This window comes from Athene noctua, chromosome 1 (genome assembly GCF_965140245.1).
Source record: "Athene noctua chromosome 1, bAthNoc1.hap1.1, whole genome shotgun sequence".
NCBI lineage: Eukaryota > Metazoa > Chordata > Aves > Strigiformes > Strigidae > Athene > Athene noctua.
The window spans coordinates 37,999,623-38,027,588 of record NC_134037.1 but is presented as its reverse complement, the minus strand read 5'-3'; the positions used below and the strand labels follow the sequence as shown (position 1 = coordinate 38,027,588).

The 27,966-nt window shown below is 36.7% G+C and overlaps 1 protein-coding gene across 5 annotated transcripts in view; it reads left to right on the top strand.

Annotated features, from left to right (window-relative positions):
• The window catches only part of PHIP (PHIP subunit of CUL4-Ring ligase complex), a 117,567-nt gene that overhangs the window by 64,421 nt on the left and 25,180 nt on the right, over positions 1-27,966 (top strand). For 4 of the 5 annotated variants that reach the window (XM_074895947.1, XM_074895944.1, XM_074895946.1 and 1 more), the window contains 11 exons: positions 3,752-3,977; positions 6,816-6,953; positions 7,989-8,172; positions 8,871-8,994; positions 17,200-17,340; positions 18,175-18,251; positions 18,992-19,223; positions 22,325-22,444; positions 26,108-26,215; positions 26,607-26,731; positions 26,933-27,015. In XM_074895947.1, the coding sequence (XP_074752048.1) occupies positions 3,752-3,977; positions 6,816-6,953; positions 7,989-8,172; positions 8,871-8,994; positions 17,200-17,340; positions 18,175-18,251; positions 18,992-19,223; positions 22,325-22,444; positions 26,108-26,215; positions 26,607-26,731; positions 26,933-27,015 (1,558 nt within the window). The remainder of the gene's footprint in view (positions 1-3,751; positions 3,978-6,815; positions 6,954-7,988; positions 8,173-8,870; positions 8,995-17,199; positions 17,341-18,174; positions 18,252-18,991; positions 19,224-22,324; positions 22,445-26,107; positions 26,216-26,606; positions 26,732-26,932; positions 27,016-27,966) is intronic. The other variant, XM_074895948.1, reaches the window with a different exon arrangement.

The following is a 27,966-nucleotide window of genomic DNA, read 5'->3' as shown; positions in this document are numbered from 1 at the left end:
CCAGATTTTAAAGCCTGTTGTAATAGAAACATTTTTCTCACCATGTCCTTGGTTCCAGGTTTATTTTTCTCTTAGTTCTGGAAGTGTATAGTCCTCTACTACTCAGAAATGTTGGAAACAGAATTAAAACAGAGACCCTTTTTGTCTTTGATTTGAGAGACCAGGAGTTTCCTTTACACTGCCATTTGAAAATTTACCTTGTGAGGAATTATTCTGTTTGAAGAACGAAAACAGTTGCTTTTCACTTCTTGAATTCTACAGACCCTTTGTTCTCTTGGGGTTTTTGCTGTAGCCTCTGAGAAAAGATTATCTTTAAAATTTTTAACTTATTGTGTGATTTAAAATGATCCTCTCCAGCTGTTGCTGTGCCAGCGGTAATCTTGGCATTCTTGACCATAGAAGAAATGGGAAGAAATATGATTTAGGCTTGTTACTTCTTTAATCTCAGTTTTCAACTCTCAAAAAACTTAGCTGGGAAGTTTCTCATCTCTTTCTTGTCTGGTTCGATCTCCTTTCATTTTTGTCTGACCTGATTTATGGAAAAATGTAACTAACGGATGGGCAGGTGCTGGAGATTAGGTGGGTGTTTTTTCTGTCGTCGTCCATCATCCCCCCCACTGTCCCCGTCTCCCCCCCAGATACTTGGGTTTTTTTCAGACATCTTGTGAGAACGTGCTCTGGTAGGACCTGTAGTTTTTTGACTTTAAAGCGGTTTCCATCCATCTTGGGGAATGATTTTTACAGAAGAAGAGAGTTTGGTAACCTGTCTGGTATTCCTGCATTTGAGCTGTGATCAGGACCATGATTATAGCTGAGATAGTGTTGACTCTACTGGGGGAGCAAGCTCTTGATTTTCATATGTGTGGTTTTTCATGTTATGTTCAGATAGTATCTGTGTTTCCTAGTTGACTGGAACCACTGTCCAGGCCTTTTTTTCCCCCAGTGTGATCTTGGCCATGATAAAGGCAATGGGGTGGGTTTGGTTTGGTTTGGTTGTTTTTCTTCTTTTTTGGTTTGTTTTGGGTTTTTTCTTCTTTTTTGATGACACATTTTTGTGGAATAGTTCTTCAGTGGGGAAAAAAAATAATACATTTGCTGCTTATTTGGGTCTCCTTTGTTACTTGACCCAATTAAGGGAACTTTGAGCCAATCACAGCTGCTATTTCTGTGTGTATGAAAATCATCAGAGATGAGCTGAGCTCACTGTCAACAGGAATGCCTAACTGTCCTAAAGCATAAGGTACCTTTCTGGTAATATTAAATCTTAGATTGGACTAGAGCTCTGAGCTTTCTAAGGCTTTTGTTCCTGTAGACTGCCCAAACTACAGTTCTTTGTTGCATGTTGACAGCTCCTGTGTGGTGGAGTGGTGCAGTAGTGGGGAAAATCTCTTTGCATTTGTATAGGTGTGCCCATTTGGAGAAACTGAACATTTTGAATTTGTAGTGTAGTTACTGAAGGAAAGTCTATTTGTAGAGCTCAGACCTTGTGGAGTCTTTCATGCTCAAACCCAAGCTGGGTTTGTGAAATCATATGTACAGAGAACTCGTATCCTAATGGTGGTGTTGTATATTGTCATGTGATACTGAAGGTGATCTCTAACAGTATGTGAAGAAATAGGTCTGATTGTTAGTACTTTTAATTAGTTGTCTGCTGAACATAACCATTTAAGATTATCTGCAACATTTTAATTCTTCTCATTTCTCTTGGGACTTGGAATAGCCTGAGGATAACATTGTTGCCCTGGGTTCCATCCAGTAGGTACATTCCAGTGTCCTACCTGAGAGTTGGTCTGAGCCTGGGTTCTTCATGAAATGCCATTCTTACCTTGTGGAGTAGAAAATTGTCGTTTACTCTCTCTACAATACCTGTTTGCAGTACAAAGTACACAGAGGGTAATTGCGAAGAAGTCCCTCATGATCTTGCACCTGAGACTATTCTGGAAGAGTTCACTGAATCCAAGGAAGGATTTTCAAATCTTCCTTTTTCTTTCAAAACCTGGAATGCAGACAACACTACAGCCAAATCGCAGCACATTAAAACTGACGGTCTGTATGATCATGCCACTAGAATCTCTTCTTTCTCCGTGTGGAAAGTACTTAACAGGAGAACTTACATTAGGTGTAAGTAAGTACTGGATACTCTACTACTATGATTCTAGGGAAAGTCGTAAGTCCTCCTAGAGGACCTGTGTCTTTATCATATTGAGCTATATGAGCTGAAGGAACAAACTTGTTAAGGAGTCCTTGAATCTGTCTGTCAGACACATGAAGGTACTTGTATCTTTCTCATCCAGCCTCTGTCAAGTTGACAGAGAATCTGGCAACAAGACTTCATCCAGTCAGGACTTCTTACTGCAATGGGATGTCACCTTGTCCACACATGCTTTGTAATGGTAACCTTTTGAATCCCTGAAGTAAATTTTTTGCCATTGCATCTTTCCAATTTCTTCCTATTACTTTTCTCTTTTTTTTTGTGAGGTCCAGATCCCATGATTCTTGTGGATTTTTAAAAATTTTTTTAATCCACCTCTTGGATGCATGTAGATACTTTATGATATTGTAAGTGGTAGATGCTTGCCATCATCTTTCTTTCCTAGTCACATCCAGGACAGGAGACCTTTGTCATTCAGAGACCACAGCTCTGAGTAGATGCTATAATCTCTGCCTTACTAATTTCTACATAACAAGTTACTGGAAACTGTGTTATGGATTGGTCATGATAGAGCATGCTCTTCAGAAATCAGAGTATATTCTACAACATTCCTCTGCCTGTGCTCAAATACCTGTCTTTAACACCTAAGACAAGATTATTTGGAGATCTCTATGCCTTGAGTCATTGTTTAATATTTTTTATATTGCACTGGAAATCGAATTTGCATGAACGATGTTTTTATGATTTTATTTTTACTTGTTGAAAGTTAAACCAAGTACAGCAGCTGCCAAGGGGTTTGCTTGCCAGTAGGTAGTACTGTAGTATATGCTTTAGCTTGTTTTAGGTTCTCTTTCTCTTTTCTCCTTGCGGTTTGGTATCTTTCCAATTGGACGATATTGAGGTGCATGTGCCAGCGAGCAATGGAGCATAAGCTGTTTTACATACTATTTGGACAAAAGAATTCCTTGGTCTTGAGTGTCTGTGGAAAGTCATCCAGAATAAATTATGAGCAGGTGGACTGAAATGAAAAAGAAAACTTTGAGCCTGAAGAATTCAACTTTAGATCAGCTTTATTTTATCTACTGGAACTTTTCCACATACCTAGCATTATAATAGGAATATATATGTTTGGCTGCTGGTGTTAAAATACTTGGCAATGATGTGATGTCATAGATATCTTCCTATTCCTCTTCTTCCTACACTGTAGCTCATAAGTCTGTGACATAGTTTTTGTTATCAGAATATATATTCATATATTCAGAGTATAGAGGAAAATTTTTAAACTATTTAATATGTCCATGCTGTGTTCAGTCAAATGTCTTCAAATAGTTAAATATTGCCCCATTCTGCTGTTCTTTAAAATTTAACTTCCCACCATCAAACATGTGGATTATTCTCCTTTCACTATAATGTAGAAAAAAAAATAATCATGGATTCATTAAATTTTCCCCTTTAAACCGAGATAAACGAATCAGTTCATAACCTTGTTTTTGTGAAAGTAACCACATGTAACATTGTTAAAAATACTTTTGGCAGTTATCTTCTGTATGCTTTTTTAATAGGTTCTTAAAAAAAATTACAAAATAACTTTGTTTACAGATAGCAGATCAGATGTTCTTTCATAGTGATTATCGGCCCCTTATCCGTGATGCCAACAACTTTGTCCTGGATGAACAGACACAGCAGGCTCCACACCTTATGCCTCCCCCATTTTTGGTTGATGTGGATGGCAACCCTCATCCTGCAAGGTATCAGAGACTAGTTCCTGGTCGTGAGAACTGCAGGGAGGAACAGCTTATTCCTCAGATGGGAGTGACATCTTCAGGTATGGAAAATTTCACTTCACTACGCAGTAGCCTATCTAGTTACCTCCAGGTGTTCTACACTTACTATTTCACTTTGTCCTTTTTCTTAATTTCTGGGCATAGTAGGTCATGTAGTGTGGACAAATTGCGGTGTCCTTGGCACTGATCGCTTGTGACAGTTTCACTTACAGCACTGTTGATCAAGTCAGTACTAGTTGATGGTACAATGGCAGTTAGCTTGGAGCTCATCCCATTATTGGTACAGTATGTGATGGTGAGTGAGCTTTCAGTTGGTTTTGGGGTAAGATTTCCTACTTCAGAAAACCTCAGAAATAGACTGATCTTCCTCTGATCAGTTGGAACAGATAACACCTACAAGAAGAGAGAGATGAGAGGACAGCTGTAACATGCAAAATCCTCTTTAGATGAAGTCAGTCATTCAACTTAAGCTTTGATGCTTCGGGTAGAGAATTCTGAAGTCTTGAGGATACAAAATACAGGAAGTTCCTCAGCAGTTGGATTCTCCATGCATAGTAGTGACTGGTGAAAGTAGCTTTAAATGTTTTCAAGATAAGCATTGTTAAATATTTGGATATCCTTGAAAAGATGGGAAAACTTGACTGTGCTTGTAAGTAGTGGTTTATATGTACACCATACTTAAGGCTGTGGTGTGTCAGACATTCCAGGAAGGTTAACTGACAGTTTTATTACCAAAAGATCTATTTATCCTCATTTGTAGACCTGAGGCTTATAAGCCACTGAATATTTAAATATTTTTTTAAAGGAGCATTTCCGTATTACCTCCAAAATTATAGGAAAAAATGCTACCCGAGAAGCAACTGTAAGAAGGAAAATATCCTTTCTGGTGAATGTATGCCATGTTTTCTCTCTAACTTTGTAGCTAGTGGCTTTAAAGCTAAATTCAATTTCCAAGGAAGGATTTTGCTTCATTATTAGAGTTACAGCATGGATTCATGATGTTCTGAAATTCTCTACATTTGAAAATGTCCTAGGTACATTTTCCAATGTAGTCTCTTGAAACAAGTCAGACTCTGCACACAGACCCATCAATATGAAATTTAATGGTGTGGCACCATGACACCTGAATCCCCATAGGAAGACGATGTCCATAGCATTTTGTTTAATAGCAGGAAGCCATCAACCAGCCTGACAGAGAGCCAGAGAGATTACAGAGAGCCAGAAGATACCTTTTGACCTCTTCACAGTTTAGCAACAATACGCAGTCTTATGCATACTGTGCACTGTGTCTGTGTATTTTCTACATTTCTTTCCACTAAAGAAGCTTCATTTCTTTCTGGAACTTTATTGTGGGATTTGATGGATCTCCCTTTAGAGCACTAACAATTTATTTCTTGTCAAGTTTTCTGTAGGGGCTTATAAGAGTAGGGGGAATTCAGATAGCCATGCTTGATTTACTGCTTAGATGTAAGTGAACCTCCTTTAAACCAGATGTTTTGAAAAAAATCAAATGTATACCAGTGTCTTTATTTCATTTTTTTAAAAAACCTTACTGTTAGTAGCGAAGGCAAAATCTCACAAACTAGATACATAAAAAAACATTCATTTTGTTTAGGTAGCAGTTTCCTTATTTAAGATAATTCCTGGGTTATTAGTAGTATTTCCCATTGTTTTCAGTAGACAGTATGTCTGCTCATGAGATCATCAAATAAATCTGTCTCACTACATGAGTCAGAAAACATCCAGCTGTGGCTCTACCAGAGTTCATTCCATGATTTTAAGCTTCTGCTGCCTTAGGGAAGTTGACTTCAACCACAATAACCATGAAACCCTGAGAGCACTATCTTAAATATTTATGTTCTTTCTACGTACCATCATCTATAAAGAGATGGCTGCTTCTGTCTAGGCACATAATCAAAGCTCTTCATTTCATAGCACAATTACTGTAATGTCTTGTGTTTGATCTTGCAAAGTGACGTTTATACTATGATATCTCTTTGGAATCTTGCTGGAAAAATAATTTCTGTAGCTTGTTTCTTTGAACGTTGTTATCTCTCATTACAAAGTTTTGCAAGTCCTCCTTCTCTTGACCAGAGCTTTCCACCACTCCACCATCTAGCTATTCCGTGTGGTGGAGGTATCTGACTTCCTTTTCAAGTCAGTACTGTAACCCTTGCCTTTTTTTGCATACCTCTCTAATTTTATTGTGACTGTTGTATGAAAAGAAGGTTCTGTGTCTTACATGCTGTGTATCTTGCTTGCTGCACAGAAACAGTATTATCACCTTGTCATCACTTCTGTGAGAACTATTTCGTTGTCATTCATTCAAAAGACCTACCCAAAAGGTGGTTTCTTGGCTGTTGTACACCGAAGAAAATGAGCATTATTTAACCTGTGTCATCATTATGCCTACGAGGAGCTCAGTCAAGCATTTTTACTGCTTGGTGTTCTCCAGTACAGATAATTCTTTTCTAATTTAGTTAGACCTTCTTGATGTAGTTCTTTCTTGAAGCTTAGTATAAAGTGTTTTATAATGCATTTGGGGCAGGCTAACAATTTACAATTGACTGAGCTGACAAACAACAGTTGTGTTAAGCTTCTGTGACTTGCTGGCACTTGATCAAATTTACACTTTTACTAGGAGTGGCAGGTGATCTTGACCTTGCTCCAGAAAATATAATGCTCTTAATGTATTAAGAAAAAAGTTGTCCGGTTTAAAAAATGGCTGTTACAAAAATATGCATTATCCCATGCTTATACATGTGCTTATGTACTGTACTTGTAAGTTTCAAAGCTAAAACTTAAGGTGAGCTGTTTGTAACATTTGGTTCTCCAAATCAAAATTTGTGTGTTGTTCTCTTGTATATTTTACTTCACAGGACTGAATCAAGTTCTTAGTCAACAAGCAAATCAAGAAGTTAGTCCGTTGGATAGCATGATTCAAAGACTTCAGCAAGAGCAGGACCAGAGACGTTCTGGGGAGGCAGCAACCAGTAGTACCAGCCGGATAAGCAGAGGTAGATCACTGGAGGATGGATGTTGTGGGTTTTCTATTGAAACAGCTGAGAGTTGGAAAGCAAAAATCACATTATCATGCATGATTTGTGCATTTTGTTGAACCTCCAGAAAGGAGGAATGGAGCCTTAAATAATTAGTACAACTTTCCCACCTTTTTTTACCTTTCTGGAAAATCGCAGGTTTCTTACCGTTACAAATTTATCTTTGTTAAAGTTATTGTCTGCTCACTCAGGGAACTTGCAGCAACTGTGTTCCCTTAGAAGTCACTAGTCTATTGTTTAATCTGGAATTGGACATATACTTGTTTGAAATCTGACTTGTCTCAAATAAGGAAATATGTGGGAGAAAAGAGGAAGGAGCTGATTGATTCTCAGTGCAGATGTTCCATGTTTCAGTGTCTTGCACTAGATTACACAGTATTTTTCAACACTTAAAAAATCATGGTTGGCAATCCACCTGAGTAAGCAAGAATAGCTTGTCTGTGGAAAAGTGTGGAAGAATGTTGAAAATCTGGTACAGTGTAGGTGTTTGAAGGATCTTGCCCATGTGTGTGGTTTTGTTTTGGTTTGGGTTTATCTTTGACCATTTCAATTTCTTGTCTGTAAATGTTTGGATTCCTAATGATTTCCAGTGTTGTGGCTTCATTTTTTTGAAGGTAGAAGACTGTTTAAGGAATACGTGGATTTAGTGAGATAGCTCACTGTTTTATAATACAGATCTAGAGTGCAGTAGCAATAATTAGCCTCATAAATGTTTCCAAAAGCGTTTTTAAAGAAAAGCAAATCAATAAAACATTTGCTTCGCTTCAGATTGTTGATACATCTGCTCTTGTTCAAAGTGAATTTTTAAATACAGCCCAGTAGCTGTTTAAGTTTGTGTGTGTTGTGATGACTATAGAAACTGCTGAAATAGTTATATTCAATTAATACTTGATTTATTTTGAAGTAATTATTCCTTTCATTTTGGGTTTTTCTATTTAAATGCTTCCTTTAGAATTTCAGATCAAGTACAACTATCATTTTTTGACTTCTTAGGATCTGTAAGTTCTACCTCAGAAGTACATTCACCACCAAATATAGGATTAAGACGTAGTGGACAAATTGAAGGTGTGCGTCAGATGCATAGCAATGCACCAAGAAGTGAAATAGCCACTGAGCGAGACCTTGTGGCTTGGAGTCGAAGGGTTGTAGTGCCTGAACTGTCTTCTGGTGTGGCCAGGTAAACATAGGCCAGGTTTTCAGTGAATTTTAGTTTGTCGAACTTAATTAAATTGAACAGTTTTGGAATTCACATTGTCATATAACTATTTTTGGGGCATTTATCTATTATGTGGTCTCCAATTTCTTATAAAATCAGTGTCAGTTTGAAATCAATTGTTTGCATATCACTTGAAAAATGTTGGAATTATAGAAGTATTGTGAATAAAAATTGACAATTTAACAAATGACTGAGTAATTTGACTTGTATGTGCAGTGGGATCTAGCTGCCTCAGTGTTTCCTGATTTACAACAAGATTACAGTATGTTTTGATTACATCTGTTCCTGTCATTATATGGCATTTTACATCTGGGACACTGACCTAATCTATCAGGTGTCTGAGGTGAATTTTGATTTCCAAACTGGAACTTCATTTTGTTCAGTAATCAACTCTTGTGAGGAAGACTTCTATCAATAAGTCAAAAAACCCTACTAGCCACAGTCAAGCATAAACTGCTCTAGTTTTTTTTTAAATAAGGTTGAGATCTTACTTTGATCAGAAAAGGTAATTTTGAAGTCATATTCTGACTGTAAAGAAAAAAACTACTGTTCAAATAATGTTATAAATGTTGAATATTTATTCCTTGATTTGGAATAAATCCTCTCAGCTGTGTGTGTATTTTGCTTTAAAGATAACATCTCAATCTTCTTTTTTTCAGTAGGCAGGAAGAATGGAGAACAGCAAAGGGAGAAGAAGAAGTAAGGGTGTATCGATCGGAAGAGAAAAGAAAACATGTAGCAAGTCACATTCAAAGAGAGAATAAAATACCTACTTTCTCTAAGGTAAATAGTCACTTGTACCTTAATGCAGTAAGAAACATAAAATTTAACTCAATGTGTTAAGCCACATAAATTTACACTGCTCTTTTAAATTTAAAAACTAGAGATACAGGAGTTTGATTACCGCCCCAGAATGAGGAAGTATGTCTCTACTGATGTTTTGCTATGTTCACAATAAACAATGGGGGTTGCTTTTAGAACTCCCAAAGTGAGAAGCCCTGCAAATCCGGTGTTAGGGACATGATTTGCTGTGGGAAATCTGTTACTGTTAATCGATACATACTGCTCTGTTGTATACTGTTTGACATACTGTTATGTGGAAAGGTTTGGTTAAAACTCAAGTCACAATTTTTAACCATAACACATTTAAATACATCTCCAAATACAGAATTGGGTATTTTCTCTCATGGTACCCTAATAATCATATTGTGGTTTTGTATGGGACATTTCTAAGTCATGCTTTTTGCTAGAGCTGGAATACATTTCTCAGAAAAGGGGAAAGCAGGATAGATGAAATAGCAGGGAATGAGTTGTATTAAAAATGAAATTGTCATAACTGACTTGATGTTTTCAAAACTTGCAAAAAAATCTTATGCATTTATGCTGATAAGAAAATATGAAGGAAGTCTGTATTTACAGAAATCATTTTATGTCTTGTTTGTATGTGTCTGTCATGCTTATCTGGGCTTTTCTAGCTAAATAACCAACTATATTTTGTAATAAAAGAAGTAAATTTTAAGCAACTGTAGAGGAGAACCCACACTTTGAGTTTTGTAGCATGCTTATTCTGGCTAAGACTGTTTTGCCCTTCATCAAAAACTTAGTGAAATACAGACCTTCAAGAATGCCTGAAAATTGTCCATTGAAAATTAAAAATCACTTATGAGGTTCAAGGTGGAAAAATTTAAAAATGAAATATTAAGAACAAGTATACCAAAGACTGTGCAGCTCTTAACTTTATCAGAGTACCATACTTGTTGCCTCTGCTGTTCATTATTTATTTTCTTGGGCAGGAAGGGGTTGAGATTGAAGGTACATTTCAGATGCTTAGTAGTGCTTCTGTATTTTTTAAATAATGATGAATTAATTTTGTATGCAGCAGAAAGAGTAAATTTAAGATGGGCAAGTCTCTACTTGATACTAAATTTGAGTGTTCAGGTTTGCTTCTTTTTTCATCCTTAACCAAAGTAAAGCTTTCAAAAGAAATGAGATGAACACTCCCTCAGCCCCAAACAGTCCCCTAATAATTTTCAATTTCTGTGTTAAATTTCTTAATTTTATTTTCAATTTCTTTCTTGTATTAAAATTGTATGCATTACTGTCTTAAGAAATAGTACTGATGAGCTAATTTCAATGCTGCAGTCACCAACATTGTGTTGGTCCAACATAAAAAAAGGAAATATTTTTTCACTGTATCTCCAGTTTTTGTACGTAGAGGGAAGAAGGTCTGTCTGTGCCCCTTATGGTTTTGGAGGTGGCCACGGCAGGACTCATTAATCAAATACCAGGACATCAGAAATCTTGGTAACTCCATGTTTTCTCTCTGGAATAATAGAAAAATGGGCCTCACAAATCCCAGTTTTAACAACGTTCTTTCTTATGTTGAGGGGATATATTTTGGTGCTGTATTATAGACTTCCTTTCAGTTTAATTAAATGATTACACTGCTCAAGAGTTTCTTTTCCTTAATTTTTTTTTTTCAACTATAGCCTAGTCAAAAGATCCTTCCTGATAATGTGAATTTCTACAAACTTACCCTTAAATTTCTAATTGGGTTACAGTTTTCCTAAAGTATCACTAGGACATAAAAACAGCAGAGTAGGCTAGTTGATCCAGCATTTTGGTTTCAGCAACTGCTTTTATTACATCTTTGAAACAAAGAAACATTATATGGATGTTTTTGAAAATCTTTTCTCAGAGGAGAAATTTTGTAGTCTCCGAACTTTAAAAGTGGCACCGGATCCTTTTGACCCCCATATTTTTGTTGTGGATATTTATGCCTTTAAAATCCTTCAGAGCAAAAGCTAGCTTAGCAAAACATTTCTTCAGTTTCATATATCTACCCAAAGAAGAATATGCCCTTCATTTCTCTCAGTCCCTGGAGGGTTTGTGATCTGGATTCTGATGCCCAGAATGTGAGGGAGGGATAACTTGGTAAATCCTTTAGTCACTTCCCATCTTTGTCCTGAGGAAATACAGCAAAAAGCAGAGAGTCATGGTCTCTGCACTTGAGTATGTCAGTAAATTTTCCATATAGAAATTACTGGTAAATTTGGTAACGCTTTCAGAACACTTAAGTAAATTCTTAGACCCTCCAGGATACTTTTTTTTTTTAAATGGCATTGTGGGACAAAAACCTCATACTCTTCATTAAATATGTCTCTATTCAGAGGACTCAGGTTGTTGAGAAGTACACTAATTCACATCCCTTGAGATAAATCTCAGGGATTCAGAAATTAGTAGGTATCAAATGGGCTTTAAATAAGCAAATTTGCAAGAAGAAAAGGGTACTTGATGCTATGTGATTGAGCCTCACAGTGAAATAAACTGTTCAGATTGTAGTGATTTTTGTTGTTACTTATGGCTGGCATGAGCAAAACTTCTGCTCGGTAGTGTCTGAACAATAGGAATGGTGAATTGGGATTGTCATCTTCTGTGGTATTCATAATAAAATCAAATAAACATCTGGGAAGAGAAGCAAGACTGACTGCACTCCACAAACTTGTGTGATATTTTTAGGGGTATTTTAAATAGAAATCAGTAACTTAATTATAGCAGCTCTTCTGTTGCTGTTCTTTACAGTGACTGTATGGCTTTAAATACAAGCTGTGTTAGGTTAAAGATAGAACTGGAAAGTACTATGTAAATCCTTCATTTTCCTTGAGTGCATGCAGTACGTTTTGATACTGCTAACTTGCAATTTATATTACAGTAGTGTTGCAAGACTACAGTCCTTTGGTGTTGCATAGTGAATTCTTAAGGGTTTAATGAGAGAATTTATAATCTAGAGGAGGTGGGGAATACCTCAAACAAAATACAGGGGAAAACATCATCTTCTAGTAAACTATAAACCTAAGGATTGCAATGTCAAGAATTCTAGAAGGTGTGTCATTCTACAGTACTGTCAGCTGGTCTGGGAACAGAGTAAACAGGACTCGTATTAAAACATTGTCCTTGTACACAAATTCAGTTGCGTTCATACCAGTAGGAAATACTAATTTTTATATCAACTTTTGAAATTTATCAGTTCAGATCATAAATTATGACAACTGTTCCCTTCTAACTGAAAGGAGTCAAAAAATACAGAAGTAAAATGAAAAGGAGAACAGGAAAAATTTTAGCAGTTTGGATTTCAAGCTAAAGTGTAGGTCAGTAAGGAAGAACACAGAACAGCTGTAATTATTTTTTGAGTAGATTCCAAAGTCCTATTACTAATTTTTGTTCAGGGTTATTATAGGGTGTGTTAAAATTAGTACAAAATTATAGCTCAGTCTTCCTTCTTTAACAACATCTACAACTCATATTGGAAGCCACAGAAGCATTCTAGTATTTAAAGTTAGAAAACCCACATTTCTTTGACACAAGTCATAATGCGAAGTGTTTGTACATGATTGCTTGAGGGACTAATGGCGTTGTGTGGGAGAACCTAAAAGCTTGGGTGTTTTGACCTGCATAGTAGTTAGTATCACTGATCTGCATGTCAAATGAAGCAACTCGGTTTGACTTTCAAAGTCATTGGTGAGGAATAGAGTTTTCTCTTATTAATAAACAAAACCCCTTAAAACACCCAACCAAACAAAACCATTAATGACAGAGGATAGAATGTGGCATTGGAATACTTGCATTTTAAAGTGGAACTGTATTTCAAATAATTTTTTTTCAGAAGCATGCTGAAGACGAGAAGTGAGGTGAATAACATGCTTAGGTAAATGTTCCCAGTCCAAGTAAATAAGAGTATTAGTTTATTAAACCTCTGGGATTACAGAGCATTTTAATAATTATAAAAGAGCTGAAGTTTCTGTATGCTAGAGGGTTGATGTGTTGTGTGTCCTAGTTAAAAAAAAATTACAGGAACGGAAGTATTTCTAATTATCATTAAGTGGAAATTATAAGGGGAAATTTCAAAGAATTAAGATTGAAGATCGTTATGGATGGACAAAAGTAAGCATAGGCCTCTGTTGTGGCAAGTGCAAACAACTGTATGGTAAACTAACAGAAACCAGTGAGGAGAAATGTGTGCATTGTTTTGCTGAAGGCAGCTTAGTTGTGTTCCCCCAAAGCAGTAATTTTTCAGTTTACATGTTATTTAAACACTACGTCCAGGTAAATCAACAAGATGTTAAGAGGGAAATAATCTAAAACCGGAGACTGGCACTTAGTGTTTAGTGTCTGTTATCTTCACTGCTTTCGGAACTGTTCTCACTAATTTCTTAGCTGTGTGAGATGTGATAAGAGTGAAAACTAAGTAATACAAGCACTGATCCAGAGACTTCAGGAGAATATGGAAGGATGCTCTTTAGCCAAAGAGAAGATGACAGGACAAGAGGCAGTGGGCATGAACTCTTGAAACAAAGGAGGTTTTATCCCAACCTAAGGACGCACTTCACTCTGAGGGTGACTGAGCACGGGCACAGGCTGGTCAGAGAGACTGTGGAGCCTTGGGCAACTGGTTCTAGGTGGCCCTGCTTGAGCAGGGAGGTTGGACAAGGTTGACTCCAGAGGTCCCTTCCAACCTCAGCAGTTCTGTGAAATAAAAACTGCTTTATGCACTAACAGCTTGGGCAATTTGTTGTATTTATAATCTGAGATAAAAACTCATAGTCATTGAAGAATATTAAACTTGGACAAAGTTATATATTAATGACCTTGGTAATGCCAAGGTGTCCCTCTCCAGAAAAATAAGAACTGAAATCCAATAAGGACAAATTTAAGTTCAGAGATAAATGCTGGGTTGAAGAATTTGAGTAGCATATCTAGTCAAGAATGAAAACAGTTATGTAGGCTACTTGACAAATTGATTTTTTTAGCATAACATTTCAATCATAATGTTCTGAAGAGCGTATGCAGACAAAAAAGCTTAAGTTCCCTTTCTTTGTCTTAAAGAGGCTGTGAGCATCTATTTAATGTTGGGGTTCTGATACTGCACATACCTATGTGCCCTACCCCTGCTTAACTTTTTAGAGGCTGATTCGTGTTAGGAATTAGAAACCATTTTCAGATAAATAGATACTGCTGGTGAAGAAACACTGTGAAATTGCTATAGACAAAGCTTTGCAAAATTGCTACAGCCCTGTGTGAAAGCGGAGCTAAGCTGTGCTTCCCAGTGGAGTCAGGGTCATGAGACAGTAGAATGCAGTGGTCTGAGTTGTCAGGACACCACTGAGTTTTCCATGTATTTTTCACACATGGTGTTACAAAGACCTTCAGCAGTGTCTGGGTGACATGTTTGTATCTATCCCTCTCAAACACAGGAAATGCCATCATTTGTATTTCACAATAAAACTGTTCTGACAGCAGCTGTAATTTCTGATATATCTATAGATGTGCTATGGTATTGACTGGAAGCCTTGGATATGATACAAGGTACTTGTCAGCATTGAGAGAAAGTGATGATTGAACCTCAAATCATAGGTTATCCTGACTTTCTTTATTTCCAAGCCTCCCGTTAGAGTCGAGAGTCCAATTTCAAGCTCTTTCTTTGGGAGATATTGAGGGGGAAGCGGACCATCAGCTGTGTTTTCTCAGTCATTGTTGAACATGTTGGTGATAAATTCCATTTTGTCAGAAGCAGCTTGTAATACTTTATCTTCTGAGTCAAACCTTGCACTTGACCCCACTGCTCCCCAAAATTAAGAACTGCCTGGCCTGCAGCTTCTCATCAGATTTTGGCAAAACGGTGTTGAATAGAAGTGATGTTAATACATTTTTGGAAAGATGTGGAAGATGCATAACTTATGGTCCCTTTTCTCATTCCTGCTTGAGTAGTGGGATTGGACAAGATGACATCCAGAGGTCACTTCCAACTTGAGTCATTCTGTCATTCTGTTACTTACAGATAACTACTTGTGTGGCTTCCTTTATTTCCTCCATTCTTGTTTTGACTGCATTTTTACTGAAGCAGTTACCCTTTGGCATCACTATGGCCCAGTATTTATCCAGTGATGTTACTTGCTTCCATGAATTATTGGGGGGAGGTATTGGGGGAGGGGAGTTTCCTCAAGCTTTGAACTGCCAGAAGATAGCAACTCTTTTCAAAACCAGAGTAATGCAAAGCACTTCAGTTTTTCAAGGATGTGTAGTTCTAAGTAGGGAAAACCTGTATTTATAATAACCATTTGAAAAATCTCTCACCTCTGAATAGAAATAGGGATGTAAATTTTTATGACTTTTGTTTCTAAAGGGAAGAAATGAGTGTAACAGGCTGTAATGTAGCTTCTGCAAAATACATCCTCTTTGTAAAGGATACTTAACTAATTTGTTTCGTTGGACTTAGTTGATTCCATTATGTTGTCCGTGCTTCCTCGTGCTGCTTTCTATGATGCTGAGAGGTAGATAGGCTTTATAAAAAAGTAACAATTCAGTAGCAGAAGCTAGCTGCTGCAGCAGTGGCTTTTGTGACCTCTCTGCTTCAGCAATGAATCTTGAGAGCTTGACAAGAAGTGAGCAGTCCCAGAAGGCTGAGGGACAGAAGGCTGTGTGACAGGCTCAGTCCCTAGTCTTAGGGCTGCCTCAGAGCTGTTCTGGGTCAGGTCATAGCAGCTTGAGGAGATCTGGCATGTGCTGCCTGTTTGAATCCAGAAGAAGGAATGCCCCAGGTCTCAAAAGTTTTGGGCAATGTTAAAATTCTGGTTGCTGAGCAGTCCAATTAGAAGTGTCTCTGGTAGCTGTGCTGTCAATAGCAGTTTCCCCAACTTGAATTCACTTGATGGAACGAAAGAAATGCAGTGCTCACAGAGCAGTTTGTGTTGGTCCTGTGTGCTTTGGTGAAAACTATAATGCAATTGTACAGATCAGCATGCTGGCCTACACTACTGAACTGTTGCAGTCACACCTGAAAAGGGCGTCTGTCTTCTAACAGGGAGAGTAGGAGGAAAGCTCAGCTAACGGTTTTGCATTTGAAGGAAAACCAAATCTTAGCTACTTCTGCTTAGCCAAGTTTTAGTACAGTTTTTACCAAAAAGTGGGTTTTGTTTTTTTCCTTAATGAGAAAACTTAATCTCATAAACTGACTTTCATAGATGGCAGGAAAGATCTCCTAAAGAAAAAGGAATTTTTTTTTTTTCTTTAGCCATATCAGCACCTAATAGATATCTGAAGTTTCCTTTATGGAAGAAAGCACAGGGGAAGCGTACCTCCTTTTGTGGCATCTAGGAATGTGTCCAGAAACTATTTCATTGGGTCTGAGCTAGGCTGAAGTTCAAATATGGATGCCAAAAAAATTAGCTCAAGAATCTTGAAATCAAGATCATAGCTTTTGATTTTTTTTGCCAGAGTTTGGGGACTAATACAAGATTACAGACTTCGTGTTGAGAGCAAATGTTTGCATTATGTATATTCTGCAGGGGGAACAAAATCTCTTTATGCTGGAGTGTGAAGTGTTTCTTAATTACAGCCTTATTTCATTCTTCTAAGCTTCATAAGAACTCACATTCTTTCCAACTGACTCATTCATTTGAACTCTTTGATGCATCATTGTACCATTTAAAGGCTTTTACTTGCTAACAGTCATCTCTGTATGCTAAGAGATATATTACTGTATGGGTCTGTCTTCTAACAAATCTGATTCCTCAGTTGCAGAATAACACACTCTGGAGTTCTCTGAGTCCCCTTTCCTCTGATGGCCATTTTAAGTGTAATTTTGAGCTGTTAGAGGCTCTTAGCAGCCTATCAGTAAACTGATATGTACCTTGTAGAGAATGAAGGTTTTTAAAAAAGATGAAAATTTTCCATTACATCTGTGAAGAAATTTTAGTTATCTCCAGAATATATTTAACTGCTCAGTGCATATATTCAACAATGCATGTGGAGTGTTCTTCAGCAGCTCTTTAGTTTTAGACTTGTGGTCTGTTCTGAATTTGTGGTGTTGAAACTTCTGTCTTTTTGCTACTGCAGAAGTTGCTTCCTGTAATACTATTATTAAAGAAAATGCTTTGTATTAATGGAATATATACTCAAAAATTATGTATTTTGACTTTTATGTCTTCACAGAACCATTCTCATGATCATTTACTAGACACTAGTGACTCAAGAAAACAGCAAGCTAATCAGCACAACTACCGTACGAGATACGCAGTAGAAGAAACTGCAAGGCCTGCTGAAGAGTTAGAAAATGGACACAGTTCCTCAGATGTAAGATCCTTATTCATGAGGCAATCTTATATATTCAGTTTCTACTCATTAAGATCCTGCTTCAGCTAGTTGTTGTTTCTAGTGGAAACTCAGGTTATGTTCTTCATTGTGCCTTTTCTTGCACGTCTTTAAGAAATTATGTTGAATTAAGTTTTTGCATACTGTTGTATGTGTTTAGTTTTGACTAAAAAATAGTTGACAAAAGAGAGAAATGCTCATTTGTAATGGCATTTTGCAAAATATGTGTGCAGTGTTAAATCTTTTCTGTATTTGGAAGACTGATCAGTATGGCCCATATGACCTAGCAGTATGGTCACCAGCTCTGGGTGGCCCTGCTTGAACAGGGAGGTTGGATAATGCAACCTCCAGAGGTCCCTTCTAACCTCAACCATTCTGTGCTTCTGTAGCTACAGTAAAGTGAGTAATAAGAGTATATAAAGTTTGTACTGGGTTTTTGTTTGATATTAATTGAAAAGATGTGAAAATACTGCATCAAAAGGACTGGAAATAATTTTCAAAAAGGTAAGCGAGCCTTTTAAATGGAGATTAAGAAGCACTCAGATCTCCACTGGTTATATGTTTAAAAAAAATTGCTTTACATTGTGCATCTGTCCGGACATTTTCTTACTTTTCATTTAATTAAGTCAATTAAAATAACTATCTGCAAACTAAAATGCCTTTTTAACAACTTAAAGCTTTTATAATGCTTTATAACATATAAAATCTAGAAATTTTTTTGTCATACTGTTATGTACGATAACTTTTTTGAGTTCCCAGTAAAATACTTTATTTTTCCCTGCCCCCTCCTCTGCACCCCCCACCCCCTCTTTTTAGGAAGGGGAAGTAGTTGTTGCCAGTGGTGGAACATCAGAAGATGATGAAAGAGCATGGCACAGTGATGGCAGTTCTAGGTAAGTGACAGTATACCTTACTGAGAAAAGTCCTGCTGAGAAATCTTAAATAATTTTCTCTGTAAACAGCTAACAATAATTAAGACTTGTGCACGTTTAGAAGAAAAGATGAAAAATAACTTAAAACTGTCAGGATTTAGTTTTCAGCTATAGTACTAACTAAAATGTAGGGAAAGTTTCATCGTTGTTTGTCAGAAGCAGAATTGTTTCCAATTGGTTTGGCAGGAGGTTAATTCTCTGCAGGCATGTGCATGCTTCAGGCATGTGGTAGCAGTTTCCTATGACTTGTCAGTCTGAGGTGCCTCTGACCCTTAGTTGGAAATTAGAGAGCAAAGACTGAGGTAGCTTCAACCCATCCTTTGTTTCTTCTTTAGCAAATTTTTTTTTTTGTTAACTTGTTCAAAGTTCAAAGCTATTCAAAACCAGAAGTCTTGGAACAATATCCAGACATTAACATGTATAGTCTTGAATTGACCAAGTAAACAGTGGATTTACTTCTAGTGATGCTAGAAGTTAAGCTTCTTGCAAGACTGAATGATCTCAAGGCTTTTGGTTTACTACTATTTAAACTGTAGATAGAATATAGGATATTAAGCACTGGTTTTACCTATTAAAATATTGTGGTTATCTAGACTGTTAACTATCATCTTGTATGGGGTTATATAATCCAATGCAATCTGAATTGATTTTAACTTCTGTTTTTTTAATATTTTTTTTTTTCTTTGATATATCATACATAGTGACTACTCTAGTGATTATTCTGACTGGACAGCAGATGCAGGAATCAATTTGCAACCACCAAAGAAAATTCCTAAAATTAAAACAAAGAAAGCAGAAAGTAGTTCAGAGGATGAAGAAGGACCTGAAAAGCAAAAGAAGCAAATTAAAAAGGAAAGGAAGAAAGGGATTGAGGAGAAAGATGGACCATCAACATCACCAAAGAAGAGGAAACCCAAAGAGAGGAAACAAAAGGTTAGATGTTCTTTGTATATTACAAGATGCTCACTCCTACTGTCTTAGAAAAAATTAGGTGAGTCATTCAGTTACGTATAGAAACTTTATATTGTCTAATTTGAAAACACTTCATGACTTGCAATCAATGATAATTACTAATGCTTGTAAGTCAAATGATAGATTGCTGTAATGATACACTTTCTAAATATGATGTGTTTCACTTAAGGAACACTTAATGTCCTTAACACCATCTTCTCTCAGACCAGAAACTTCCTTTCTCTGGATGTATTGAGTATTGGTATAACACGCGCCTGTATTTTTTTCGACTGTACTGGCTGTCTCCCCACCCAATTGCAGTTTCTTTTAGGTCTGCACAATCAAGTCATGTATTTCTTCTATCAATTCCACAATGTCGGATATTTGCAATGTGCTTACCACTGTAGTTCCATCAAGGGGAATTTCACTTGATCAGGGATTTGTTGTTGTCTGTTTGTGTTACGTTTGCTAATATAACCATGTTGTTCCAGTTCAGATAAGTACATGGAAATTTTCAGTTACTTTTATTTTCAGTGTGTTGTAGTTTTGTGTGTGTGTTTTGTTTTTAATTAAGTGTTAGATCAGAAAACTTTGTTTCTTCATTTTTTTTTTTTTTACAGAGACCAGAAGTGATCTATCTGGTAGATGCTAATTGCTTTCATAAGATCTGGTAGTTACTATTTGATTAGGCAGCTACTTGTTTATTGTATGCAGTCGTTGGTTGTAGTGTCAGTACTAACAGTATCTTGGTATTTACACAGTCTGAAACCAGAAGAAGGTATGAGACGGTAGGGTTGGCTTTTTTTAAAATGGTTGAAACCTCTAATTTAGCTTTTTATTATAAAATGTAAGACTAGCTGACAGCCTGGTATCTCTGCTTAGATTAAAGCTGAATTGAGTGTTTTGGGAATCTTGTATTCATTCTGGTACCAGTTACTGACATGTAGGAGGTCTTTGATTCCAAAAATATCGGACTTGGATATTTCAGATTTTTAAAGAAGACCTGCTCCTTTCTTGAATCACAAGAAAACATTAGGCTGGAAGGAATATCAGAAATCCATCCTTTTTTGCTCTGCCCCTAGGTAGGATTAATTATACCTGTCATTCCTGATAGATGTTTGAAGTTTCTTGTGGTAGAGATTCTACCACCTTACTGTCTAAAGAGCTCACTGTTCTAACTGGTAGAAAGTTCTTCCTGATTCCTGAACCTGAATCAAAATTAGGGCTTTCCATTGAGGAAAGAAGTTTTTACTAACTTTGTAGCCAGGCACAGAATCTTAGGAATTAAGAAAGAAATAGAGGAAGAGTGTAATTCTTTTCTGTTAATGCATGGGCTGTCGAGATCTTGAATGGTGCTTTCATTTCTAATCCCTCTTCACCAAAAAATCAATCTAAAAAATGATGCAGCAGTGAAGAAGGGCAAGAAGGGAGCCCCAGGAAGATCAGAGGGTACAGAATATTTTTTCTTTGAGGCAGACACAAAGAGGCTGATTCTTAGAAGGAAGATAATTTGGAGGAGGTATGATAAAAAAGCTTTTATAAAACTGTGAATGGTTTAGAAATTAATAAATTGAATGATTCCTTTGTTATTTTGTTACAGTGAGATAGAACACCCAGTGACACAGACAGGAAGGTCAAAAAAGAGCCCTTTCTCCATTCCACCCCCACCCTCTGAAAGCAAACAAAACCCAGACCACCTGAGCATATAATCGGGTTGTGGGACTAATTACTAAAGGATTTAGCAGAGTTTTGGAAATTACTAGACAAATTCACTGGGACTAGTCTCTTCCTGATGATTAACTGAGTTCAGGCTTTGGTGTCCAGAGGGTCTTAAAGTGATGATTAATGTGTGAAGTTACAACAAGGGATGATTTTCTATTCAAAGGCTGTTTCTTATTACCTTCCTGTAATTCACTGATGAGCTAGACAGACTTTGCTCTGATGCAGTGCATCTGTTTTTCACGAGACAGACCTGCCTGAACCTCAGAATTCCCCAAGATGTGTTAGTGATTTATTGCAATGGAGAGATTCTGTTTTGATTTTGTTTGGTTTTAATTGTGTGTATGCTTTTTCCTGTGGTATGCACTGTGTTCTGGTGGTGCAATCAAAGCAGTTCCCACCCTGCTGAAACCACATATGAATTTGGTACACTTGGAGTATCTCATTTGCAGTCTGGGGATGCAGAGTCTTCTGTCAGTGGGTATATGCAGTAGATTTCTGTACTACTGTCCGAGGTTGCTTTCTGTTTGTGCACAAGATTCTGTTAATAATTTCAAAGCAACCTTGCTTGGAACGGTTGTACAAAACCCTGCTCTATCTGGCCTATTAGATACCCTCATGCAGCGTGCACCTAGGACAAGCAACTGCAGTGAACTTCATTACTTAAAAATACATGATGTGGACATACAGTCTGAAAATGCAGTTCCACAGCACATAGTAAAGATGCCAGTAGGTCATGTGGATGTATCCAGTCCGGGTCATTTCTACATGCTTTACCTCTGTTTATGTTCATTGATCTCTTCCTCCTCATTTTGTGGGGTTCCTTGATTGGAGGCAGCTGTATGGTTGTAGTCTTATGAGCCAAGGTAACTGTGTGAATTTGGTTAAAGAGAATGGCATGTTTCAGTTTTATCTTTTTGGGCATGAGATGTAATTATTGGAGTGTTAATAAATTCAATCTTTGTTAGAAGAGTCCCACTATCACCATTCCACCTAAAACCAACAACTAACACACACACACACACACCCCCCCCAAAAAAAAAAAAAAAAAAAAACAAAAAAAAAAAAAAAAACCACCCCACAATAAAACAAAAAAACTCCACCCACCAAAACCCACAAAAAAACCCCAAACCAAACCAAAACCCACAAAAAAACGCCTTCATTTTTCATATTATTAATGGTTTTGGTCTTGGTGTTACTGTAAGCAGTTAAGTAATATTTATCTTCACACTGGCAATAATTTCCTTTTTACATTAAATATACTTAAGAAATGACAGTTTATTTCAATAAAACACTTCCCAAAATACAAAGCTTCCCTAAATGTTAGTTTATTCATATGAATCTTCTGTGTCTATTTTCTTCAGAGGCTAGCTGTAGGAGTTCTGGCAGAAAATGGTTTGACACTGGAAGAATGGCTGCCTTCGGCATGGATTACAGACACTGTTCCTCGTCGGTGCCCATTTGTGCCACAGATGGGGGATGAGGTATTGTAGTTTTTCCCTCTGTGTTCTTGCTTCTTTCAGCTTGTTTTTGCTGTTTTAATTTTTCTGTGCCTTTTTTTGCAGCGATTTAATATCAATTTTTTAAATTTTATTGAAAACATTATTTGATCTGGGTACAATTTGCTTTTGCTTCCTTGAGTCTTTCCTATCTTAAAAACATATTCTGCACAGTGTTGCTTTGACATTTTTATTCCATGCTGTTGCAGTAACATTTCTTCTTGTACTGTGTTCAGTGTGTTAATTTCCTTATGACACATGTAGACAAGCTTGTGAAAGCTTTATCTAGTGAAACTAGTCCTTAGTTGTAGAGCATCTTGTATGCTGAATAATGGTAAGAAATCGAATACAAATTCAAGTTGTTTGGAAAACTTCAGTTTAAAGATAAAATCCCTGGGGGAGGGGTGGGATTTGTATGTTTTGTGTGTGTGTTATTTTTGTTATGGGCTTTTGTTGTGTTTTGGGTTTGTTTTTTATTTATTCTGAAGAAAAACTCCAACATGGTCCTTTTTCACTTGTGTTTCTGAGAGCAGAAAACTTCTCCTGTTCTCTTACAACAGAAAACCACAAGAGAAGTTTTGTATATATGTATTTTATAGGAACTAGACTCTAAACACTTTGTAAATACGGCCCAGATGTCTCAAAATACAGTAGCAAAAGGATACCCACCAGTTTCTAACTTGGGAAAGAACATTACAGTGAATTGTAAGAGTAAGTATTATCAGATAGAAATCAGTTTTGAAAACTAGAGTGTGCAGATTTCCTAAAATCCCCTCAGGTTAAAATAAGAGGAAATAGCTGGCTTACACTGTAATGTGTAGTATCTTGGCCCTTCAGGAAGTGGCATGTTTCTGAGGTAGTAACCAGTTCTTGCATAGCTCACACCTTCAGAATGCAGTTGGACCAGTACTTGACATAGTGGCATTGATGCCTGGTCCTGAGCTGATGCTCTGGTCCTGAGCTAGAGGTCTTTATAGACACCACCTTAGAATCAGGAGCAGAGGTTGCATGTGGAAGCAGTTTTTGTTTGGGGTGTTTTGTTTGTTTGTTTTTTTTTTTTTACTGGAGTACTTTACTGATGCAGTTCACAGCACAGCTATGCAAAATTTACATCGGTATTGCTAGTGAGGGAGGGAAGGAGCACTTCAAATTGAGAGATGCAATTGGAGAAAATGGTTATGTACTTATACCCTCCAGCAAGCATGTTTTGGAGGCTGTGCTGTTCAAAAGATCACGTCCAAATAAATATATTTGGTGCCTGATAACATCTGGATACAGTGAAGCAGCCAAGGGTTTATCTGTACCATTTATTACTCAGGAGGCCTTAACATCATACCCATTTAGTAAGATAAACTGGTGTGTTTGGTTTGGCACCTGCAGAATAGCCTGTGCAGCATGTACTAGGAATATCTAAGCAGGCTGCATCCTTTTGCTGAAAAATGCTTTATATTGGTGAACAGGAAATTTCCTGTCCTGTGCCTAGAAAGTAGTAGTTGCACCGCTAGGAAGTATGTTTGTAATCAAGCTGCTCTGTCTAAAATTCCATCTTTGATACTTATTGATGTGAAAAGAAGCTATTCATCTAGGTTACTTTTCAAATCCACAGAAATAAAGATCGCTTTAGTTAGAGAAATATGATGAGAAGAGGTCTCGTGTGGCCTTTGAACGTTTTGGTGGATGGTTGGTACGTTTTACAAGATTTGCGAGGAGAGAACATCAAATTCACTCTCCTACAGCTGTACAAACAAGGAAGAAAAAACAGTAGTGCTATATTTAGTTATACTCAGTGCATGAGAATGGCACATACCATCCCTTTTTCCTTCCTGAATACAGCCATTTAAAGACCTTTGTCATGTGTCTTGAACGGTGGAAACACACCAGAGAGATGGGACTGCAGTTTCCCTGTCTGATTATCGAAATACAATGCATATTCATTAGAGTATTCTGCCATTAACATGATAAAGAACAGTTTTGTCTGGGTGCTACAACAAACATGCAGAAGCGGGAATTTATCAAGATTAAAAATACAATTTCCTGAGAAAAAGGCATAAATTCTTTTTCCCACAGATATCTTTCTAATTTGTTCTTCTGACAGAAGATGAGATGCTTAGAGCCATTTACAAAATAAAAACGTTTCACTTCTGTGAACAGTGGGTTGAATTTATATAGAGGTTTAACAGAAACAGTAAGTGTAGGAGGAATTGTTTGTAGCCTGTGCCACTAAGTGAATTTTTTTTTTTGTTTTGATTCACTAGAAGGTACAGGAAACAATTGTCACAATGTTGAAAGTGTAATTTAAATTGATGTTACTTTAGATCTGTCTCTCAATAGCCTCTGTTTCTTTTCCTGCCAGTTAGATTCTGACAGTGCATAGAACATCCTCACTGCTTTCGTGCCTTCTGTAACTACTACGCAGTTTTCCCTACGAGGATATTGTGCACGTCGAATACTCTGAAAAACAAGAGTTTAAGAAAATGTGGTGTTGAGTCCTCCTCCATTTAAAAAAAACCCCAAAATTTAAAAATGCCATGTGACATTAAGAATGTTCAGTAACTGTTACTGTAGAAACTTGACAAACACTTGTTTATGTTTTACGATACAATGGTTTTGGAAACCATGTGGAGATATAAAAATATTAGTGTGTTTATTTGTGTAAATGTATTTTAAAACTCAGTGAGGGCTTTTCACTCTGCTCTACTTTTTTGTGTTAGACCTTGACATTTAAGTTTATGTTGCCTCATCCTACTTGATGCGAATGCCATGTTTATAGTTTGGGGCACTTTTAGAGGGTTTTTTAAATTTTGGAATGCATCGTACCTGGAATGCTGTTTATCAGATCTTTGTTCTAATTAGTTTGAGGAACCTCTGTTTTGCATTTCAGATATATTCCTTGAATGTATATTTAAGGTTTTCATCTTACTGCTTCATTACAGTGATGGTTTATAATAAAAACATTCATCCACATGGTGTCATATACAACAGGATCAAAGTAAACTAATAAGCTCTGGGTGGGTGTCTGAACCATGGAAATTTATAGCAATTTTTAATAAGCATTTGAAATGTCTATTTTCAGTTTGTTCTTGTCAGGCTGTTTGTTCAGTGATACGGAAGTGAACAGCAAAATCTTACCAGAACAATAACAAACAGCTGAATTTTCCTTCTAAAATATATTTGTTGTTCAAAAAAGATATGATTAGCCAGACAGTGAATTTAGTGATGCTTGATTGTCATCTTAGGGCTGTCCTGTAGTGAGGATTAGATAGAATTAGATAGAATTCTATCTAGATTAGATAGAAACTGGATGGGTTAGAGCAAGTCGTGTTACTGACATTGAATTGCTCTGTAGTGTGATGATAAATAGGTGGTTTTGTTACTGATTTTGTTTTGGTCTCATGTATGTGATTTAGGATATTTTGCTCATAGGCAAAGAATGTGTTCTAAATCTTTACTACTTTTTCTTTTAAATGATACCTGCTTTAATTATCCACCAGGTAATTTTTTAAGAACCTGTGACTTTTGCAGGAAAATAGAGTGGAAAAAAAAGTTGCTGATAAAATAGAAAGTACACACATTGTGTGGCAGTGATATGTTAGCAGCACTTCAGCTCCTCGAAGTCTTTGTTAGGTAACTGTCACATTTCACTTTTAGGTCTACTATTTCCGACAAGGTCATGAAGCATACGTTGTAATGGCTAAGAAGAACAAAATATATAGTATTAATCCCAAGAAACAACCATGGCATAAAATGGAATTACGGGTACGACTTCTTTTTCATTTTTGTTTGTATCTTAATATTAAAAAAAGTTTGGAAACAAACTGATACAGATGTTTCTAATGTTGTGCTCTTAATATTTTAAGGTAAGGGGGGAAAAGTTAACTTAATGAATAGTCAAATGAAATCAGACCTTAAACTGTACTACTTTTTGCATCTGCTTGAGCAGGTGAGGTGGTTACGCTTCACAGCAAAGTATTTTTCAAACAAGTCGCATTGTGAAATAGTAGCTTATTTTGAAAGACTACATTTCAGATACTTGATTTTGACATGTTCTGGCAGAAATCTGGTCTTTTCAGTATACCTGTATTTTCATGTTTCAGAAGGTTATTACAGTCAACTTCAGTGGTACTACATAACATTTTATTTATTCCAGGAGCAAGAGCTGATGAAAATAGTTGGGATTAAGTATGAAGTGGGACTGCCTACTCTCTGCTGTCTTAAACTTGCTTTTCTTGACCCTGATACGGGTAAACTAACTGGAGGATCATTCACCATGAAGTAAGGAAAACAGTATTATATTTGAATTGAGGGCTTTCTTGCAGGGGAGGGGGAGAATGAGGTTGAAAGTTAAAAGACCGTTAATGTTGAGACTTGAGCTTTTGAAGTGTTGAATTCAAAGTGTTTATTTTTTATGTAAGTGCTTTACTTTGTGCTTTTGCTATTTTATCGCTTAATAGTTCTATGTTCTGTTGTAATTAGGTACCATGATATGCCAGATGTCATAGATTTCCTAGTTTTGAGGCAGCAGTTTGATGATGCAAAACATAGGCGATGGAATATAGGTGAGTTCTGGGGAGTTTTTTATGTGGTTTTGTTTATTTGTTTTTCTAAGTGTCTACCTATTTTCATGATAACTTATTAAAAAGTAGATTGTGGTAAATAAATCCGAATACTGTGGTGAAAATGGAGAATAAGCCCTGTCCATATTTGAATGTGGAATCCTACTTTGTCTTTGACTGAAGCTACAGGAAACAAACAAAATACTGCAGGTGATCTGTAAAAGAAAGTGCAAGGAAAATCTCAGTTGTGTGTTTGCAGAGAGGAATTTAGACTACTTTTTAGAAATATGGTGTTTACTGGTAAGTGATAGTTTATTGTAGCCTGTATATTGCTTGTCTATTCTTCTGGGTTGAAGGCCTTCTTACAACTGCATTGCTACTAGAATTCATTTTAAAAAAATTTTTTTTTTTTTTCAATTTCTGGAATTTCTGCTGGAAATATGGAAACACCTTCTCCGCCATTTGAAATTTATGATCTCAAGATTTTCCAAAGAGAGTGCCCTTCCCATCTCTTTATACTTGTTTGAATTTTGTTCTAAACCCAGTATGGTTTAGCTTCATTGAAATGTATATAATAATTATAATTGGCTGTTGTGTGATGTGGGAATCATTTTACTTTGCCTGTGCTTGGTTATTTCAAAGTGTTGGATATTGGAGAATGTCCACGACAGGCATGTCCTCCAGTCCGATCTCTTTTTTTATTCATCTTTTCCATATGATAACAAAGATCACCTTTCAACAGTGAAATCTAACTAGGGGGTAGAGAAAGCTGAATTATGGCAAAATGATCCCCTAAGGTGTTATTTTTTTCAGAAGGTCGGGAAATACATATGTCCTCGTTCATAAGAACAGCCTTAGATTGTCTCTGAAACTTAAAAGATCAAGACAGTATTACTGATTCTTCAAAGTTCAGGATGAATTCTGTTCCCCTAAGAGAAATTTGTATACGATACC